Source organism: Oncorhynchus keta, chromosome 22 (genome assembly GCF_023373465.1).
Source record: "Oncorhynchus keta strain PuntledgeMale-10-30-2019 chromosome 22, Oket_V2, whole genome shotgun sequence".
NCBI lineage: Eukaryota > Metazoa > Chordata > Actinopteri > Salmoniformes > Salmonidae > Oncorhynchus > Oncorhynchus keta.
Genome location: NC_068442.1, coordinates 10,705,855 through 10,727,560, shown reverse-complemented (window position 1 = coordinate 10,727,560; position 21,706 = coordinate 10,705,855). Strand labels below are relative to the sequence as shown.

At 46.2% G+C, this 21,706-nt stretch overlaps 1 protein-coding gene across 19 annotated transcripts; it reads left to right on the top strand.

Annotated features, from left to right (window-relative positions):
• The first annotated feature begins 3,281 nt into the window (after positions 1-3,281).
• On the top strand, positions 3,282-21,291 carry LOC118401036 (CCR4-NOT transcription complex subunit 1). Of its 19 annotated transcripts, none has more exons than XM_035798206.2 (48): positions 3,282-3,449; positions 5,161-5,449; positions 5,757-5,864; positions 6,131-6,223; positions 6,404-6,472; positions 6,576-6,630; positions 6,778-6,981; positions 7,096-7,264; positions 7,400-7,526; positions 7,634-7,744; positions 7,830-8,000; positions 8,106-8,233; positions 8,350-8,710; positions 8,828-8,950; positions 9,060-9,211; positions 9,417-9,567; positions 9,704-9,902; positions 10,000-10,113; positions 10,593-10,717; positions 10,826-11,112; positions 11,204-11,282; positions 11,449-11,679; positions 12,099-12,239; positions 12,357-12,536; positions 12,641-12,757; positions 12,904-13,014; positions 13,622-13,699; positions 13,808-14,021; positions 14,292-14,443; positions 14,534-14,830; positions 14,929-15,069; positions 15,186-15,290; positions 15,424-15,543; positions 15,680-15,874; positions 15,983-16,125; positions 16,242-16,350; positions 16,510-16,679; positions 17,061-17,292; positions 17,625-17,873; positions 18,088-18,251; positions 18,461-18,578; positions 18,681-18,782; positions 18,878-19,051; positions 19,142-19,291; positions 19,566-19,746; positions 19,825-19,957; positions 20,065-20,199; positions 20,407-21,291. In XM_035798206.2, exons 2-48 carry the CDS (start codon positions 5,348-5,350, stop codon positions 20,483-20,485), a joined length of 7,149 nt encoding a protein of 2,382 aa, XP_035654099.1. In that variant the 5' UTR covers positions 3,282-3,449; positions 5,161-5,347; the 3' UTR covers positions 20,486-21,291. The 19 variants fall into 19 exon arrangements, with proteins under 19 accessions (XP_035654099.1, XP_035654093.1, XP_035654100.1 ...); XM_035798200.2 differs by having other exon boundaries at positions 19,142-19,354; XM_035798207.2 differs by having other exon boundaries at positions 9,704-9,911; positions 13,808-13,985; positions 14,313-14,443.
• Positions 21,292-21,706: the final 415 nt, after the last annotated feature.

Genomic DNA, 21,706 nt, shown 5'->3' with positions numbered 1-21,706 from the left:
GGGATTTATAAATACATTTTATTTGATGAAAAAAAATATTTAAATATTTTTAAAAGGAATCTGGTCATTGGTTAAGGGAGGGGGATTGGAGGGAAAGAGAGAAGGTTGAAAAGATTGAGGGAGGCAGAGGATAGGTTTGAATCTGTTGAAGCTAGCAATAACAAGGGAGAGGGTATGTTGAGGAAGATTGGTGTTGGAAAGCCTTGCATTGATGGACATGGTTATGATAAAGATATGTTTAGCCCAGTGGGAGTGAGATTTTTCTAGAGGGTGGAACCAGGCCTTTTGTCTGATCCATGGGTGGTTTCAGGTTAGGTGGAAAAGAGGGTGGGTGCTGTTGAGTCGGCGAAGGTAACCCAAAGTGGACTTGTGATGTTTGTTTGTGTTTCTTCAGATCAGAGGGAGCAGGCACACCGTACGACGCAACTTGGGGAAAGTATCTTACTATGCACTTAGGTACAGGGCACCATTGAAAGAAGTGATTACTGGGGTGGCGTTAAGTGTGGAGGTGGAGCAATTTAAGTTGCAGATTCCTGGTGTTTGTGACTCCCACCGTTTGGTGCGACGCAGGTCCAGTTGGGAGCGTGGTGAAACAGAGGGGAGTCTGTTCTTTGAGCTTGATTCAGAGGATTTACCTGACAAAGTGTCACGCACTGGTCGAAGTATTTTGTGTTTATCTTCATGTATTGGGTCAGGCCAGGGTGTGGCATGGGGTTTTTGTATTGTGGTGTGTTTTGGTGTGTATGTATTTGTAACGGATGTGAAACGGCTAGCTTAGTTAGCGGTGTGCGCTAAATAGCGTTTCAATCGGTTACGTCACTTGCTCTGAGACCTTGAAGTAGTAATTCCCCTTGCTCTGCAAGGGCCGCGGCTTTTGTGGAGCGATGGGTAACGATGCTTCGAGGGTGACTGTTGTCGTTGTGTGCAGAAGGTCCCTGGTTCGCGCCCGGGTATGGGCGAGGGGACGGTTTAAAAGTATACTGTTACATATTGGGATTGTAGAGCCTTCTTCCTCTACAGCGCTGCTGGAGTCTCCTGTCTGTTCAGCGCAGTCAGAGCTGTCAGTCTGCATGAAGCAGCCAGGGCTGTCAGTCTGCATGAAGCAGCCAGAGCTGCCAGTCTGCAAGGAGCTGTCAGTCTGCAAGGAGCTGTCAGTCTGCAAGGAGCTGTCAGTCTGCAAGGAGCTGCCAGTCTGCAAGGAGCTGTCAGTCTGCAAGGAGCTGTCAGTCTGCAAGGAGCTGTCAGTCTGGAAGGAGCTGTCAGTCTGTAAGGAGCTGCCAGTCTGTAAGAAGCCGCCAGAGCTGTCAGCCCACATGGAGCAGCCAGAGAGGTCAGTCTGCATGGATCAGCCAGAGATGTCAGTCTGCATGGAGCAGCCAGAGCTGTCAGTCTGCATGAAGCAGCCAGAGCTATCAGTCTGCATGGATCAGCCAGAGATGTCAGTCTGCATGGATCAGCCAGAGCTGTCAGTCTGCATGAAGCAGCCAGAGTTGTCAGTCTGCATGAAGCAGCCAGAGATGTCAGTCTGCATGAAGCAGCCAGAGCTGTCAGTCTGCAAGGAGCTGTCAGTCTGCAAGGAGCTGTCAGTCTGTAAGGAGCTGTCAGTCTGCAAGGAACTGCCAGTCTGCAAGAAGCCGCCAGAGCTGTCAGCCCACATGGAGCAGCCAGAGCCGCCAGTCAGCGTGGAGCAGCCAGAGCCGCAAGTCAGCGTGGAGCAGCCAGAGCCGACAGTCAGCATGGAGCAGCCAGATCTTTCAGTCTGCCCAGCGCCACCAGTGCCGCCAGTCTGCCCAGCGCCGCCAGTCTGCCCAGCACCGCCAGTCTGCCCAGCGCCGCCAGTATGCCCAGCGCCGCCAGTCTGCCCAGCACCACCAGTGCCGCTAGGCTGCCCAGCGCCGCCAGTCTGCCCAGCGCCGCCAGTCTGCCCTGCGCCGCCAGCGCCGGCAGTCTGCCCTGCGCCGCCAGTCTGCCCAGCGCCACCAGTGCCCCCAATCTGCCCAGTGCCGCCAGAGCCCCCAGTCTGCCTAGCGCCGCCAGTCTGCCCAGCGCAGCCAGTACCCCCCGTCTGCCCAGCGCCGCCAGTGCCCCCAGTCTGCCCAGCGCCGCCAGTCTGCCCAGCGCCGCCAGTGCCCCCAGTCTGCCCAGCGCCGCCAGTCTGCCCAGCACCGCCAGTCTGCCCAGCGCCGCCAGTACCACCAGTCTGCCCAGCGCCACCAGAACTGCCAGTCGGCCAGGATCTGCCAGTCGGCCAGGATCCGCCAGTCTTCCAGGATCCGCCAGTCTGCCAGGATCCGCCAGAACTGCCAGTCAGCCAGGATCCGCCAGTCAGCCCGAATCTTCCAGATCTGCCAGTCAACCAGGGTCAGAGAGGCAGGGTGAGGTGGCCAGGGTCAGAGAGGCAGGGTGAGGTGGCCAGGGTCAGAGAGGCAGGTTGAGGTGGCCAGGGTCAGAGTAGTGCAGAAGATTCCGCATGCTGAGGCAGTGAAGAAAGTAGAGGGAGGTTCAAGGGTAAGAGATTCTGAGAGGAACCCTGTGAATATTAGGTCTGTGCTAGAACATAGGCATAGGCCAATGAGTGATATGTTTCAGTAAGTTTAGCTTCTTAGTGTTCATAGAAATGGTTACCATCTATGCCGCAGAGATGGATGTAACGGCTTGATCACACTGATCACATTGTACAAAATGGTACGCAGCATCATCTTTGTGTGCAACAAAAGTTCAACATTTACCTTCTGCTACCATTTCTGTCAAGCTGTCTACGCATACAGTTTGATGCATATGTTAAATACAAGGTATGCACCACACAGAACGCACTGCAACTGCCTCTGCAACGCAATGCTGCAAGGCAAACGCAGAGTTCCATTAGAAATGAATGTACTTCTGGTGTACCAAAACGCAATAAGCTGTTGGTGTGATCGAGGCATAAGTCACAGAAAATAGATTTTGTGGTGGCAGCTGCAGAGAAGTACCTGGGGGTACAAGATTTTACTTCAGAAGAGTTACAGGATGTGTTGAGTGGTAGTGTCCGTCCTCTCAAGTCAGTGGCCTGGAGTAGGACAGGTAGGTTAAAAGTAGTGGAATATGTTATTGGGTTTTAATAATGAGTGTAGGGTGATTTAAAAAATATATACATTTTTTCTCGTTTCCCCTTTTTCCATTTTGTATGACAAAGTGTAATGGGTTTTACTATAGTTCAGTTGGGGGCGGTAATGCAACATATTGGATGTTGTTAAACTCAACCGAAGAAGAAGAAGAACAACACAATGGCGTCGCGAGCCCGGGCTCGAGCACTAAAGTGCAGACTGCACTGTGTGCGCGCGGAGATGACAGTCGCCATTTTATTTTGAAAAATTTAACCGAACTGGAAGGAGAGCAACCCTTTTAATTAATCAAGTTTGGGCGCAGAAACCAAAAGGAATGAACATAACAAATACATTTTAGAAACCATGGTAAGTTTAATGTGTTTTTTTAACAATCGGGGATATTTATTCAAATTAAGACATTAGTAAGATAGCAATTGTGCAACTAGCCGTTAGGCGTCATAGCTAACTACTGTAACGTTCGCTAAGAAAATTAAAAACTGGCTAGCGTTGGCTGAACTTGTCTTTGCAGCTAACGTTAGCTATGTTTGATGGTCCCATGTCAAAAAGCAGAGTTGGTTTTCTAGTGAAAATGTCCAGTCATATTTAAGTTAGCTAACGTTAACGGTAATTATTTCTATCCCGTAGATGGTGCACATTGACAACGACATGTTCACGCCAACGTCTGATCTAGCTAACTACTAGTAACGTTAGTGTATCTTTGCTAGTACTATAGCTAGTTAACGTTAGCGCTACCTAGCCATACATGGCTAGGTCATGTACCTAGCCAGTTAGCTAACGGTAGCTACATTTAGCAAATTAGTTAGCTAGGCATTGAGTTAACGTAACGAACTACTCAGTAATACTAGTAACTTAGTACTGTAACTATATATTTTATTGACTATTTTCATGGACAATAGCATAATCGCTCGCTACTAAATTGATCAGTGAGCTAACGTTACGTTTTACTGTATATAATTGTTGGATTTGCAGCGGTACCAGATATTAACCAGCCAGCTACAGAAAACATTACGGCCTTCTGAGAGTTAACGTTAAGGTCTGTAGCCTGGCTGACGTTGGTCACATTTAGCTAAGTTAGCTGCAAAATGTGCTTAGCTACCGTTAGTTGGCTAGCTCTTTGTCTCAGTGGGTAAGTTAGCTTGTTACTGTCAGATGGTTAACGTTAACAAATTATACTTGCTAGTGTGGTCAGGTCAATTCTGCAGTTAGCAATCATGGCTGACGTGACCGTTGGTATTATTAGTTAACGTGAGCCAAGTTATGTTGCCCAAGATAGCTAGCGCTAACGTTAGTTATCTGTTAGCTAACCTTATTTTTGCCAGTTAACGTTAACCCGGCTACGTGGACGGTTACGGGGAAAAAAATGTTTTTAGATTACACACACGCAAGCTACTGTTAATTTAGCTAGCTAGTTGCGGTTAGTATTGTCTCGCTAAGCTATAGTAGCTGACTATTTGCATTATTGCTAGGACACTGAAAACATATCTAACGTTTGTAATTACTATAACTAGCATTAGCTAGCCAAATAAAGTAAACAAATTCACAACGACTTTAGCTTGTTTATTCATTGATTAACCATGTGTTTCCAGTGTAGAACATAAAGATGGTTAATCATCCGCATAAATATCAGCTCACACGATGCTGATTGAACTGGGAGTAGTGGGTGTGCAGAAGTCAAGGCCCGACTCTCGTGACACTGATACGAGAGCGACGTTGGGAAAGAGTTTTGGCGAACATTTATCATTTGTTTGTACAAACTGTCATGGTGACTTAATTACCTGTCAGTTTAAAGGTAGCTAGCTATGTTTCTGTTTTGTTTAGTGTTGCGCAGGCGTATGAATCAGGATTACTCCAGGTGAGTAGTAGGCCCAACGGGGTTAATTACCCATGGCAGTTGTACGTCGTTATGCGCTTTTGGTATTTACAAACCCAATTGATCATATAAGTGTGTAGTATTTGCTCCATTATTTTGGAATACTTTACCACACGGTTTCTATATGTAGAACTGTATTGCAGATTGCAGCTGTATTAACTACTTTTCTCTCTTGGCTATTTTCAGATGCTGAACTTGATTTTGCACTGAGGGACTTTACCTTGTATCAAGATCCATTGACAGAAGAAGCTTGTTTTAAAACAGACATTTCACACCTGGGGGGGGGCAGAAGTATCTTATCACTGAAGTGACTAAAGGGGAATAATGGTGATTTTGCGCCGGGCACGGCCGCCTGCTTCCGCCCCAACCAGCAATGAATCTTGACTCGCTCTCGCTGGCTTTGTCTCAAATCAGCTACCTGGTGGACAATTTAACAAAGAAAAACTACAGAGCCAGCCAGCAGGAAATACAGCATGTGAGTGGCATGTAGTATTATGCTCACAAATTGTCATTTTCTTTTGTTGTATTTCCTGTTTTGTAGTTGGGACACTACAAAACAGTACACATTTTTCACAAATTTTGAGTTTTTCAGGGCTATCGCTAAGTAGATTTGATGATGTAGATAGACACATTTTTATTTGATATCACATTTCAGAAATTATTGTAAAACAAATATGATTCTGTGGTTCAGAATTGCATTAGGTCTGAGTTATCTTGTCAATAATATTGTGGCAGTGCTAGCCAACCTGTTCTTTTGGTGAATGCGTTTTCTGTCCCAACAGATTGTGAATCGTCACGGCCCTGAGGCGGACAGGCATTTATTACGCTGTCTCTTCTCCCATGTGGATTTCAGTGGTGATGGTAAAAGCAGTGGCAAAGATTTTCATCAGGTAATTTTTGATTAGTAACACTTATTATACCAGTGGCTAGACTTCAACTGATTTAGCTCTGAGTAGGAAAATGCTTAGATATCACAGCTCTAGGAATATGTGAACTCTGAATGCACCACTGTGTAGGTTTCCTAATCGTCATTGATATTGTCAGTTTGTCTTCCCTTATTGTTTTAAAAATTGACTCTGCATTCCTATTTTGTTCTTAACCTAATTTATGTTCCCTCTCCCTTTTACCTTTGTTTGTCCACTTGCCCGTGATACAGTTTCTGATCCAGGAGTGTGTTTCACTGATTTCAAAGCCTAATTTTATTTCAACACTTTGCTACGCCATCGACAATCCTTTGCACTACCAGAAGGTAGGAGGCATATGTGCTTATTTTCTCACTCACCTTTGTAAAAGATTTCTGCAAATCAAAGACGGTGTACATTTTCTGCAGTGATGGAGTGGGTCCAAGTTATGCCTTGCTTCATGTCCCAAAATTACTGTCTGCGTCAGAATAACTGTTGAATGTTTTCTCAACCTTTATCATTTTCAGAGTTTGAAGCCGTCGGCCCACTTGTTCACTCAGTTGAGTAAAGTTCTCAAGCTAAGCAAGGTTCAAGAAGTAAGTAGTTATGTTCTAGAGAATTAAGTCTGTATGCAAATGTATGTTATCAGATAAAAACATTTATTGCAGTAAAAAATAATCTTGTCTTTTTCCCCCCAAGGTGATATTTGGCCTTGCTTTGCTCAATTCGTGCAACGCAGACCTTCGTGGTTTTGGTAAATGTTTATATTTAATCTTTTGACTATACCAGCTGACTTGAAAACGTGCAATGTTTTATCTGTGTGTTGGGGCGGGGCTCAAGTTATTCTGTAATTACGGTATCTAAGCAAGTATTTCTTTAATATTTTCCCATGTGTTTTTAGCCGCGCAGTTCGTCAAACAAAAGCTCCCTGATCTCCTCCGCTCGTACGTGGACGCTGACCTTGGCGTTAACCAGGAAGGTGGCTTCCAAGATATTGCCATAGAGGTACTGCACCTGCTCCTCTCCCATCTTCTGTTTGGCCAGAAGGGAGCCAGTGGCGTCGGACAAGAGCAGATTGACGCTTTCCTCAAGACACTGTGCAGAGGTGAGGGGCGTGCTACTTGATGGAAAATGTCAATTATTTCCAGAGGTAATATACTCTTCCTTCATTCACAACATTGTTGCCCTATCAGTTAAACGCTGTCTGTGTGTGTTTCAGATTTCCCGCAGGCGCGCTGCCCTGTGGTGCTTGCACCGCTGCTGTACCCTGAAAAACGGGACATTCTGATGGACAGGATTCTGCCAGACTCGGGAGAGTTAGCCAAGACCATGATGGAGAGTTCTCTTGCAGAGTTCATGCAGGAAGTTGGCTATGGCTTTTGTGCAAGGTGATTATTTAGTAACTGAAATTCCCATTACAAATTCAATTTATTGAGTCCTTTTTGGTGTCATACATGACCACCACAACAGAAGGAATTGAATGACCGTTACCCCTGTTAATGAACCATTTTGCTTTTTCTCAGCCTTGATGAATGCCGCAACATAATTCTACAGTATGGGGTACGAGAGGTTACTGCCAGCCAGGTGGCCAGGGTCCTGGGGATGATGGCTCGTACCCACTCTGGCTTGTCTGATGGAATCCCCCTACAGGTGAGGGTTGACCTGATAGTAACTTAATAAACCTTCTCAAAGCTCTGTAAAAATAATCCTGTAACTGTTTTCTTTATATACCAATGCATTCTTTACATCTTCCTCAGTCCATCTCTGCTCCCGGCAGTGGCATTTGGAGTGATGGAAAGGACAAAAGTGATGGTTCTCAGGCCCACACTTGGAATGTAGAAGTTCTGATTGACGTGGTCAAAGAAGTTGTAAGTTATAGTGGAATTACTTGATATTCCCCTTCAGTTGGCCATTCTTATACTTTGTACATAACATTTCCTTTTTATATTTAAGAACCCCAATCTGAACTTCAAAGAGGTGACCTACGAGCTCGATCACCCTGGCTTTATGATCCGGGACAGTAAGGGTCTTCAGATGGTGGTGTATGGGATCCAGAGGGGCCTGGGTATGGAAGTGTTCCCTGTCGACCTCATCTACCGGCCCTGGAAGCATGCTGAGGGACAGGTAAGGAAGAGGGGATCATTGTTGTGTAAAAATGACCACACACTTGTCCTACCGCTGGACTTCCTCCTCAGCCCTCCTGACCTTTCTCACTCCCCTCCTTTCCAGCTGTCATTCATTCAGCACTCCCTCATGAGCCCAGATGTGTTCTGCTTCGCTGACTACCCCTGCCACACCGTAGCCATCGACATACTGAAGGCGCCACCCGAGGACGATAACAGGGAGATAGCCACCTGGTGTGTGAAACACAGCCCTCCTGACCGCCACAGTTCCAGATATTCCTTTACATGAATTATTAGTCAAATGTCATGCCATTTCTGATGGTCTTTGTTTGTGATTTTTCGCCGCACAGGAAGAGCCTGGACCTGGTGGAGAGCCTCCTGCGCCTCTCTGAGGTGGGCCAGTACGAGCAGGTGAAGCAGCTCTTCAGTTTCCCCATCAAACACTGTCCTGACATGCTGGTGCTGGCGCTGCTGCAGATCAGCACCTCCTGGCACACCCTGCGCCACGAGCTCATCTCCACCCTCATGCCCATCTTCCTGGGCAACCACCCCAACTCCGCCATCATCTTGCACTACGCGTGGCACGGACAGGGCCAGTCCCCCTCTATCCGCCAGCTGATCATGCACTCGATGGCAGAGTGGTACATGAGAGGAGAGCAGTACGACCAGGCCAAGCTGTCCCGCATCCTGGATGTGGCCCAGGACTTGAAGGTAGATATCAGGGCTGCTCTTAAGGAAATATAATGACAACTTTGATATAGTTTTGTACAAGGCCACGTTGCAAACTTTTTATGTTGCAAAATCCAAACTGTTCCTCTTGTTTTTCAGTCTCTTTCAATGCTGCTAAATGGTACTCCATTTGCCTTTGTTATTGACCTTGCTGCACTTGCCTCTCGCCGTGAATACCTCAAACTTGACAAATGGCTGACTGACAAAATCCGAGAGCACGGGGTGGGTGGCGTGAGTTGAGCCTTTAATTTACAACAATTATACATGCACATTGCTACAAAAGTTACTTGGATATAGTGTATGACAGTTATTTACCTGTTTGCCGTTCTAGGAGCCCTTCATCCAGGCATGTGTAACGTTCCTGAAGAGGCGCTGTCCCTCTATTATGGGTGGTCTGGCCCCAGAGAAGGACCAGCCCAAAAGCGCCCAGCTCCCCCCGGAAACGATGGCTACCATGCTGGGCTGTCTGCAGTCCTGTGCCGGGTGAGTTTTCCGTGTTTCCATCAGAGGTTGAGTCATTAGACCTATGATCACATTTGTGACTGGTATGCTCCCTTTCATTACTTCAATCATATTAAATGGTTGTGCCAAAAGGTCTAGGTTCCATAATACAACATGAACTTGAAATCAATTATCTTTCTAAATATGAAACCAGGTTATATAGTTAAATAATTGATGTATTTTTCAGGAGTGTGTCTCAAGAGCTCTCTGAGACTATCTTGACCATGGTTGCCAACTGTAGCAACGTCATGAACAAAGCCCGCCAGCCACCACCGGGGGTCATGCCAAAGGGACGTGCTCCCAGCACCAGCAGCCTAGACGCCATTTCCCCTGTGCAGGTATCGGTGTCTCCTCTCCAGGTGAAGGGCATTGCATCTATGTTCTCTAACACTGTTATTGGGTAATGTGTATCGGCTAGAAACATTGTACTTTCATCATCCCCTGAATTTACATTTGTTCCATTCTGTGTTCTAGATGGATCCCCTGACAGCCATGGGTTCACTGAACCTGAGCAGCTCTGCCACCTCTCACACACAGAGCATGCAGGGCTTCCCTACCCCGCTGGGCTCTGCCTTCAGCAACCCCCAGTCCCCAGCTAAGGCCTTCCCTCCACTGTCCAACCCCAACCCCAGCACACCGTTTGGGGGGATTGGAAGCCTCTCTTCACAGCTAGGTAACACAGGTATGAGTAGAGAAAATGCCATAGAGATAATTTCATAGTGTTTGATTACAATATAATGGAGGACTACACGTGTGTTTCTTTTGTCTAGGTCCGCTGGGATCAGGCATTGGTTCTGGTCTTGGAATGCCAGCGGTGAGCAGCGATCCGTTTGGGACGAGGAAGATGAGCACACCGGGCCTGAATCCGACCACCTTTCAGCAGAGTAAGATGAAGGCCTGTAAGTGGTGGTGGTGTGACTGAGTGTGCTAGGCGCCTCAACTGTATTTCCTCCCAAAACGTTCTCTTAATATCTCCTAATGGGCTCTTGAAGTAATGTGGTTTTACTGGAGTTAATTACAAATGCTTTAACATTTCTCATCTAAAAACATTGAGTACAATCTGGGAAGAAAAACAGTGTCTTTCACACATTGAATCAGAGGAAATACAGGTCAGTCTTCCATTAAACACAAATTGGCAAATTCCTATGCTCCTAATTGACAGGATTTTGAACTTGGATTTCTGGTACAATCCTTGTACATATATTTTTTTGTGTGGTGTTTATTGGTTTGATAGTGAAAAATGTCCTAAGCTTGTTTTGAATTACTTGGGAAATGTTTTATTTGCTGCGATTGAAACTACTATTGAAATAGTTACAAAGGGTTTTCTATGGCAGTGTTTGATTTAGTCTGACCTTTTTCCCAGCTGACTTATCTCAGGTGTGGCCCGAGGCTAACCAGCACTTTAGTAAGGAGATTGACGATGAGGCTAACAGTTACTTCCAGCGCATCTACAACCACCCTCCGCACCCCACCATGTCTGTGGATGAGGTGAGTCCCTGAGTAAAAAAGTCTGCAGTTGTTTCAGGCACTGACCCTGTGATGGTGTTTATCCTCAAGCTGACAGCTGTTTAAGCCATGGTGCCCCTCTCTTTGCAGGTGCTGGAGATGTTGCAGAGGTTCAAGGACTCCACCATCAAGCGAGAGCGGGAGGTCTTTAACTGTATGCTGAGGAACTTGTTTGAGGAGTACCGCTTCTTCCCCCAGTACCCCGACAAGGAGCTGCACATCACCGCCTGCCTGTTCGGGGGGATCATCGAGAAGGGTCTTGTCACCTACATGGCCCTTGGACTGGCCCTCAGATATGTCCTTGAAGCCTTAAGGAAGCCATTTGGATCCAAAATGTATTACTTTGGAATCGCTGCTCTAGATAGATTCAAAAATAGGTATGGACTTGCTGTTGCTATAGAATGTTGTGCATGTATGATTCAAATGATCTGTGATCTGCTGTAAGGGTAATTTGATCTCTCTCTCTAGGCTGAAGGACTATCCCCAATATTGTCAGCACTTGGCCTCGATCGGCCACTTTCTGCAATTCCCCCTTCATTTGCAAGAGGTAATTGGATTTCCTGTGTATTTGTGAGACAATTTGTCGTTCTTCATCTGTACAAGTACCTTGTCTTTTATACTGATCTCCGCACCACCTTAGCCAGAGGTGCGGATCCTACTTCACGATAAATAAGTCTCTCGCTCTGGCACTTTCGAATATCCTGTGCGTGCAGTATATCGAGTATGGCCAACAGTCACGGGATCCTCCAGTGAAGATGCAAGGATCCATCACCACCCCTGGAAGCCTGGCGTTGGCTCAAGCTCAGGCCCAGTCTCAGCCTCCCAAAGCCCCCCAGCCTGGACAGCCCAGCACCCTGGTCACCACAGCTACCGCCACCACCACTGTCGCCAAAACCACTACCATCACCCGACCTACCCCTGGCAGCTTCAAGAAGGATGTGCCGGTGAGTACCTGAGACAATTATACCATATATGCCTATGCTTTTAGCTGGCCATGTGAAATGACGCCAGCGACCTAGTGCTTCAGTGTTTGTTTACTGCGTTGCTATAGTTTCATTGTCAATGGCAACACTAAACAGTTCCGTGAGGAGGGTTCCCTAATTTGTACAACGATATGTCACTCATTTTTGTGTGCACGCTTGCACACAGCCAGGAAATAACACATTTTTTCAAGCAAATGGGGCAGGTCTAAGAGAATGAGAATTGAATAAATAATTAATATACTGTGATTGTTTGGCAAGAATGCACTAAGTAATACTTTTATGGGAATTTGAGGTAGTGTAAAATAATGATTTCCAAAGTGGAGGTTAGTAGATTGTAAAGCATTTTGTTCTGAGTGTATATTCTAATCTATTAATTTCAGCCTTCCATCAACACCACAAACATTGACACTCTGCTAGTAGCAACAGACCAAACTGAGAGGATTGTGGAACCCCCAGAGAATGTTCAAGAGAAAATTGCTTTCATCTTCAATAACCTGTCACAATCCAACATGACACAGAAGGTGGGCCGTAGAGATACATTTTTGTTTGCTTACTGTATTAAACATCTTGGTTTTGGTCAATTTAAATACATTTCTGTAATTTTACAAATGCTTGTGTCTTTTCATCCAACTCCCAAGGTCGAGGAGTTAAAGGAAACTGTGAAAGAGGAGTTTATGCCCTGGGTTTCCCAGTATCTTGTCATGAAAAGGGTCAGCATCGAGCCCAACTTCCACAGCCTATATTCCAACTTTCTAGACACCCTGAAGAACCCCGAGTTTGTCAAAATGGTCCTGAATGAAACTTACAGAAACATCAAGGTGTGTGATTATTCACTTAAACAACATTTATGGAAAATGTGTAAACTCATATCACATTTAAGAGAGCTACTTTAACACTAGCCTTTTCTCTCTCCATGTGTCAGGTTCTCCTTACCTCTGATAAGGCAGCTGCAAACTTCTCTGATCGATCCCTACTGAAGAACTTGGGCCACTGGCTTGGCATGATCACTCTGGCTAAAAACAAGCCCATCCTGTACACGGTGAGTACATTTCCTCATTTTTAAATGTTGACCTGTATAGAACTTTCCATTAGTTTTCCTCCCAACAAATAACCAAATGCTTGTAACTGTGCCCCTAGATGGTATTTTGTTGTTTATCCTGCCTTTTTTGTAAAACTTTTTTTTAGGATTTGGAGGTGAAATCCCTCTTGTTGGAAGCCTATGTCAAGGGGCAGCAGGAGCTACTCTATGTGGTCCCGTTTGTGGCCAAAGTCCTGGAATCCAGTTTGCGTAGTGTGGTAAGACCACATCTCACAAGCATTTTCAAATGTATCAATAGGTATCTGAATTCACATTTTAATTTCTAGGGAACATCTTTAGCAATGTTATCAAAGTGATAATGACAAAGTGAGCTTAGGCCCAACACAGACAAAGCCAGCCCCGGCAGGCAGGACCTACAGGAATAGCGAGACAGCCAATCCAACAGACAATATGGTTGGGTCTGGAGTTGAACTAGGTACTAGTTTTTCCTGGTCATGTCCCATGGTCAAGAGAAACTATGGGCTTAAGACTGACACAGTCCCATCAGGCAGAGTACCTACCGGAGCTGACAGGGAGCCAGTCCTTCCAGGCAGAATACCTACAGCAGCAGACAGGGAGCCAGCCAGAACTAGATGATGTAGACCATTATAGGCAGTATTATAGCCCATCTCCAGAAGAAGCAAAGAGGCGCAAAGTATGTGTGCTATTTTTGCTCCATAAAAATACTATTTGGTTAAACATTGTTTTGGACCAAATGGCTCTCTGGGTACATTATTTATGCCCACTGGAATTATGTATTTGCACTTTTTTTTTCTGTTATGCCTTATTTAATTGTTTTTAAGAGCAGGTTAAATGTTTTCTCAGATCTTCCGACCTCAGAATCCCTGGACCATGGCCATCATGAATGTTCTGGCAGAGTTGCATACGGAACATGATCTAAAGGTCCGGGAACCCCTTCTCTTTCATCCACCAGCATTGACATGTTTTTAACATGTTTTTTTTACTTCACACATACTGTGAATTGTCATTGTGCCTCTTTCCCCACTACAGCTGAACTTAAAGTTTGAGATTGAGGTGCTGTGTAAGAACTTATCACTGGACATCAACGACCTGAAGCCTGGCACCCTGCTGAAAGACAAAGACAAGTTGAAGACTCTGGAGGAGCAGCTCTCTGCACCAAAGAAAGAGGCCAAGCCCCCTGAAGAAATGATCCCTATTGTTAGCACAGGTATCCAGCACTTTCAAACTGGGATGCCCCTTGTCGGTGTGTGGATATCTTTCTATCAATTTTATTTCAAATGTTTGTTTAATCTGAATGTCATGTATATTGAAATGTTAATATTTAATCACAATTGTTGAATAAGATTTTAGCCCATCTTAAGTTCCATCATTTGAATGTAGAATGACAACCTGGATTTGTAGTGTTTGGCCAAGAACATTTAACCCGTTTCTTTTTTGTTTTGTTCAAGCCGCTGCGCTTGAGCTCTTTTTTTCCCCTGTATTTTAATCACAATAGTGTTTTTGTAACCAACAGGAGACTTTCTTCCATTTGCAGCTGCACCATCCACTCCCGCCCCAACCACCACTTGCTCAGCTACTGGGCCCCCTACCCCGCAGTTTAGCTATCATGACATCAATGTGTACGCCCTTGCAGGGCTAGCCCCTCACATCAATATCAACATCAACGTAAGTAGCACCTTCACTCAAACACCTTGTGACGAATACACATGTTAAGTCTTGAGTTGTGGCGGTACTAACACTCTTCACTCCCTGCAGATCCCCTTGCTTCAAGCCCACCCTCAGCTCAAGCAGTGTGTGAGACAGTCCATTGAGCGGGCTGTGCAAGAGCTTGTCCACCCCGTAGTGGACCGCTCCATCAAGATTGCCATGACCACCTGCGAGCAGATCGTCAGGAAGGACTTTGCTCTGGACTCGGAGGAGTCGCGCATGCGTGTGGCAGCTCATCATATGATGCGCAACTTGACCGCCGGCATGGCCATGATCACCTGCCGGGAGCCCCTGCTCATGAGCATCGCCACCAACCTGAAGAACAGCTTTGCCGCTGCCCTCAGGGTAGTCATCTTCATTCTCTCCCATTTCACATGAACGAAGAGCTATATAAAATATTATTAGTGGTGTTCTTGCTTATAACTGCTCCTGTCCCCCTCCAGGCCCCCACCCCCCAGCAGAGAGAGATGATGGAGGAAGCTGCTGCCAGGGTTGCCCAGGACAACTGTGAGCTGGCCTGCTGCTTCATCCAGAAGACTGCAGTGGAGAAGGCTGGCCCAGAGATGGACAAGAGGCTGGCGACGGTGAGTTTAGTTATAGGCACGTTTGTGTTCTCACTGGGATGCTACTCTTGTCTGTATACTGTCCAGTACTTTATCTAATGGCTGACTGTTGTACCTGTACCCTTCCTCTCCTGTAGGAGTTTGAGCTGAGGAAGCATGCCCGTCAGGAGGGCCGTCGCTACTGTGACCCCGTTGTGCTGACCTACCAGGCTGAGCGCATGCCAGAGCAGATCAGACTCAAGGTGAGCACTCCATTGGTTTCTTTCCTAGTATTGGTATAGTCGGACATGAATTTAAAAATATATATTTCATGAATGGGATATCAAACATTGCTTTTGCATCTGGACTATTTACTGAGTGATATTTCTGACACAGGTTGGAGGCGTAGACCCCAAACAGCTGGCGGTGTATGAGGAGTTTGCCCGGAATGTTCCAGGCTTCCTACCCAGCAACGACCTGTCTCAGCCCACAGGATTCCTTGCCCAGCCCATGAAGGTAAGGCTCTTTGGCCCTGGAAGAGAACTCACCAATATTGCATTTGCTGCTATGTTGACATAACCCAACCTTATTTTAAGGTTAAGGACGTTACTCAAGTACCATATGAATGTATCTCTCCTATGTTTTATTACAGCAACAGGCATGGGCCACGGACGACGTGGCTCAGATCTATGACAAGTGCATGGCAGACCTGGAGCAGCACCTCCACGCCATCCCTCCAGCGCTGTCCATGAACCCTCAGACCCAGGCTTTGCGCAGCCTACTGGAGGCTGTGGCCCTAGCCAGGAACTCCCGGGATGGCATTGCCGCTCTGGGCCTGCTGCAGAAGGTCAGGGACTAGTTCTCACACAGCCACATTGGAAATGCATGCATGCATAGACAAGTAGCTTAGGTCTCAGTAGAAAAGCTTTTCTACTAACTGTCTCTCTCGCTCCAGGCTGTGGAGGGTCTGCTGGATGCTACCAGTGGTGCCGATGCCGACTTGCTTCTGCGGTACAGAGAGTGCCACCTGCTGGTGCTCAAAGCCCTCCAGGACGGCCGGGCATACGGGCCACTGTGGTGCAACAAGCAGATTACCAGGTTGGTATCCCCCATAAAACCAACTCATGGGAATCTTTTTGGCTTTAATGGGGATGGAAAACTAAATCAACTCATCGATTTTTGTTAACTTTTGGGGTATGTTTGATCTGTTCCAGGTGCCTGATTGAGTGCCGTGATGAGTACAAGTACAACGTGGAGGCTGTGGAGCTGCTGATCAGAAACCACCTGGTCAACATGCAGCAGTACGACCTGCACCTGGCACAGGTAAACACCACTACACACACCTTTATTAAGGGTTGCGATGTTTGTTTTCGGGTGCACAACTCAATCTGAATAGTCAGTCTCAATTCTATTAAACTGTGTAATGGGCTTAGTGTGTTTTGTACCTGTGTCAGTGTCTTACAACCATGTGTTTCTGTCTAGTCTATGGAGAATGGGCTGCACTACATGGCGGTGGCGTTTGCCATGCAGCTGGTGAAGCTGCTGTTGGTGGATGAGCGCAGTGTGAGCCACATTACCGAGGCAGACTTGTTCCACACTATCGAGACTCTGATGCGAACCAGCGCCCACTCCAGGGCCAACGCACCTGAGGGGTAAGTCCTTTTCTGTCCGAATAATATTTTTTTTTGTCTGGGTCATGTTCTTTAGTGCACACTCTAGCAAAACCTTTTGAAATGGAAAACTAAGTCCCGTGCTGTCTGTCAGTTTTCCATTTTGTGCGTTGTGAATACAACCCTGGAGATGTGTGGTTGGTGTACATACGTTTGTAGCTCTTTATAATATAATAATAATAATAATATATGCCATTTAGCAGACGCTTTTATCCAAAGCGACTTAGTCATGTGTGCATACATTTTACGTATGGGTGGTCCCGGGAATCGAACCCACTACCCTGGCGTTACAAGCGCCATGCTCTACCAACTGAGCTACAGAAGGACCATCTAACTGATGTTTATCTGTCCTTTTACCTCAAGGCTTCCTCAGCTGATGGACGTGGTCCGTTCCAACTACGAGGCCATGATCGACCGGGCCCACGGAGGACCCAACTTTATGATGCACTCTGGCATCTCCCAGGCATCCGAGTACGACGACCCACCGGGCCTGAGGGAGAAGGCTGAGTACCTGCTGAGGGAATGGGTCAACCTGTACCACTCTGCAGCTGCCGGCCGGGACAGTACCAAGGCCTTCTCTGCCTTTGTGGGCCAGGTACAGGACAGCACACACTTGTCTTTATTTTAGTTTAACAGTCTTTGCCTTATGACGACCGCCTGTCTCCTCCAAGCCAGTCAGAGCGCTGTTTGCCTTCACAACACGAGCACAGCTCCAGTTGTGGCCTTGACACAGTGGGGCCTTAGTGCTAGAGCAGTGCACATAGCAGCAACTCCATTTTCTTCCAAACCACTGCACCCAGCAGCAGTGTTATGAGACTGTACATCAATATTCATACTAAGATTATCTTAGTAAAATGTACACAATTTTAACTATTATGGATGACTGTATATGGCCATTCTCACTACTGTACTTACTGTCCTCCCCAGATGCACCAGCAGGGCATTCTGAAGACCGATGACCTGATCACTCGTTTCTTCCGGCTGTGCACGGAGATGTGTGTGGAGATTAGCTACCGCGCCCAGGCCGAGCAGCAGCACAACCCCGCGGCCAGCGCCGCCATCATCAGAGCCAAGTGTTACCATAACCTGGATGCCTTTGTGCGCCTCATCGCCCTGCTGGTCAAGCACTCCGGAGAGGCCACCAACACTGTCACCAAGATCAACCTGCTCAACAAGGTTAATATCAGGAGGGTCGTCACTGTGGAGTCTGTAGAATCAGCTCTGCTTTGTAAAGATATCTCGGAAAGACAACCGTACATTTGAAATCAGCAAACTGACAACGCAGTTCATAGTTCTGAGTTTTCTTTTAAAACCCTTCACAGATTTCCGATAAAGGCTCTTGGGAAATTACATTACTGGACTCATCAATGTGTCCCTTGACTGTTCTCAGGTTCTAGGTATTGTGGTTGGAGTGTTGATCCAGGACCATGATGTGAGGCAGACTGAGTTCCAGCAGTTGCCTTACCACCGCATCTTCATCATGCTGTTGCTCGAGCTCAATGCCCCCGAGCACGTGCTGGAGACCATCAACTTCCAGACCCTCACCGCCTTCTGGTAAATGCCTGTTAGAAAAGCCATAGGAGATCCAATGTTTCTTTGTGGAATACAGCATAGAATTCTATGATTGGGTTTCACTGGGGGTATTTATCACTGATTGTCAGGATGTCTTAAAGCTCACTTTCCATAACTGTAAATGTGTGGTGCTCATCTATACTGAGTTGTCTACCTTTTCCATGTTTCTATTTTGTTTTTTTTTCCCACAGCAACACTTTCCACATCCTGAGGCCTACCAAAGCCCCTGGCTTTGTTTACGCTTGGCTGGAGTTGATCTCTCACCGTATCTTCATCGCCAGGATGCTGGCGCACACCCCACAGCAGAAGGCAAGGAGAAGTCACTGATGTGTGACAAGACGGTGCCATGTTTGGGTGGATGTGTTTGGTACTGAATAGCAACCATTGACAACCTGTTTTATCTTCTCTTAGGGTTGGCCCATGTATGCCCAACTTCTCATTGATCTGTTCAAGTACCTGGCGCCCTTCCTGAGGAATGTTGAGCTTAACAAACCTATGCAAATCCTCTACAAGGTTTGGAAACGGCTCATAATGTTTCTTTCCCTTGACACCATTAGTAACATTACTACGACTTGGATTTGACTGAAATGTTTCTCCTCTGACCTCAGGGTACCCTGCGTGTCCTTCTGGTCCTACTGCATGACTTCCCAGAGTTCCTGTGTGACTACCACTACGGCTTCTGCGACGTCATCCCACCCAACTGCATCCAGCTCCGCAACCTGATTCTGAGTGCCTTCCCACGCAACATGAGGCTTCCAGACCCCTTCACTCCCAATCTGAAGGTACAGCCGATGAGAAACCCTAAATTCATTACACTGCAATTTGTTTGGTCTTCTGTAAATGTTTATTACTATTTTTCACTTGTCTACTAGGTTGACATGCTCAGCGAGATCAACATTGCGCCGCGCATCCTCACAAACTTCACCGGAGTGATGCCCTCTCAGTTCAAGAAGGATCTGGACTCGTACCTGAAGACGCGCTCCCCCGTCACCTTCCTCTCTGAGCTCCGCAGCAATCTGCAGGTAGGGGGCGCCACTCTGGGTCCCTGGAAGTATTTGCAGCACAACGACACATCTTTAGAACAGGTTAAGTTTTGAGTCTTTGCGCAAATGTTCAAATGTCGACTTGTCTTGCGTTGTATCGGAAGTGTCATTGTACTTGGGTGTTTTCAGTGCGTCTGTCTGTAGATTTAGTTCCAGGCAACTCAATCTGGAAATAAAACGAGTGTCTCCTTCAATTGCAAGTGTTGGGGGTTTTACATGTTGTTCTCCTTTTTACCCTCCAAACCTATTCTAGGTGTCAAATGAGCCAGGCAACCGTTACAACATCCAGCTGATCAACGCTCTGGTGCTGTATGTGGGAACCCAGGCCATCGCACACATCCACAACAAGGGCAGCACCCCCTCCATGAGCACCATCACTCACTCAGCCCACATGGACATCTTCCAGAACCTGGCTGTGGACCTGGACACTGAGGGTAAGATGAGCGCACACACATGGATACAGTTTTCTCTCTTTGTTGTTGTGTGGTATTCTCATCATTCTCTGTTCCCAGGGCGTTATCTCTTCCTGAATGCCATTGCCAATCAGCTGCGCTACCCAAACAGCCACACCCATTACTTCAGCTGCACCATGCTGTACCTGTTTGCTGAGGCCAACACTGAGGCAATCCAGGAGCAGATTACCAGGTAAATCTTCTTCTCTACAAAGAACAATTGCATTTGAAGACATTGGAACTACCTACATTTTTATGGATCAGTGTCTTTTGTTAACTGGATTTTGCACCTCTTTGCAGGGTTCTTCTGGAGAGGCTGATTGTGAACCGGCCTCATCCCTGGGGACTGCTCATCACCTTCATCGAGCTCATCAAGAATCCCGCCTTCAAGTTCTGGAGCCACGACTTTGTACACTGTGCCCCGGAGATCGAGAAGTATGTGCTCATTCACTCTCTACCAGAGTTGGCTTTTCACTCAGCTGAGATGACTTCACCTGCAGAGTAGTAGCTGGAGGATAACCAGTTAGCAGCACGTTGTGTGTTCATGCTCTGCTTTAATAAAATCAATATCATACACATTCTAAGATAAATTGCTGCAATGGAAGGACTTGGATTAAACACCCTCCGCTGTCTCTCTCTCAGGTTGTTCCAGTCAGTGGCTCAGTGCTGCATGGGGCAAAAGCAGGCTCAGCAGGTGATGGAGGGCACTGGTGCCAGTTAGTCAGCCAGCCTGCAGGAGAGATAATGGGGCCAAACCCTCCATCCCTGGAACCCACCCCACAGATGCCCCCCTACATTACTGTTAGCACTGGATGAACTGGCAATGCTGATTTTGAAGTTTGACTGCTGCTCATGGATCTAAGAGTTTGTTTTGCCCTGGCTATGGAGAAGTTATTTGGACATGCTGTTTAATATTTTTATGCTTCGATGTAAATATTAAAAGGGAGATGGAGAGCTTGATAGTACGAGCAGATATGTGAATGTAGTGTCCAACAAATGATCTAACGTGTAAAGACGACGTGTACACACACATTCAGTCACTACCAAAGGTCCCTGGCTGTCTCCCTCCTACAGATTTAATTTTTGCATATTTGATGATTGATTTATTTGCATTCAGAGGCTTAAACGGTAGTGGATAAAGAGGGCTGTTTTTTTATTTTTTATTTGTTGAGTGGGAAAAGAAAGGCAGTGCACTAGATTCTCTCATGGGTTCACTCCTTTGATCTACTTGGGGTGTGGTGGGGGCAATGGTCTTTCCATTTTAAATAGTGGGTTCGAGGTTCTCCCCGGCACTTGTAAAATTGTGGAAAATTTAAGATGGCGAATTAAATCTTAAAATTTGTACAAAGATCCAAATTGCAGAACAACAAAAGGACCAATACAGCCCATTTTGTAAGGATTTTGAATGTTTTGTAAATGTATTGGTCCGTGTGTATTTTGTAGTCCTTTATAGTTGCCTTTAGTTCTTGCTACTTATTTCCTGTATGTATGCATACTGTAGTTAACGCATTAAACAATTGAACTGCATTTTTGTTTGTTTTCATGCTGATGAGAAATTACTTTGGACTGTTCATTTTATTATGTAAAACATAGTAAATTAGTAATTACATTACGTAAAAGGATAAGCATTTCACCCCACAGCTGCAGCCTCATCACACTTCAGCTCCACTATGTTGCAGTCCTGTTTCTATCAGTGTTGCGTTGTCAATGTGAAGTTCTACTACTCCACAGCACATTGTTTTGAGAGCGGAGGAGCATGGAAGTCTTTCACCAAGTTTGTTTTTTCATTGGGGTGGGTACAAATGAATATTACAGTACCAGGCAAAAGTTGAGACACCTACTCATTTAAGGTTTTTTATTTTTACTACTTTCTACATTGTAGAATAATAGTGATGAGAGAAACTATGAAATAATGTAGTAACCTAAAGTGTTAAACAAATCC

What these genes read in the sequence shown, in the direction of transcription:
- LOC118401036 (XM_035798187.2), top strand. Translation starts at nt 5,348, where the DNA reads ATGAATCTTGACTCGCTCTCGCTGGCTTTGTCTCAAATCAGCTACCTG. An exon ending in ATGTGGCCCAGGACTTGAAG is followed by an intron (nt 8,711 to 8,827) that starts GTAGATATCAGG and finishes CTTGTTTTTCAG; the next exon opens with TCTCTTTCAATGCTGCTAAA. An exon ending in AACTGGGATGCCCCTTGTCG is followed by an intron (nt 14,022 to 14,291) that starts GTGTGTGGATAT and finishes TGTAACCAACAG; the next exon opens with GAGACTTTCTTCCATTTGCA.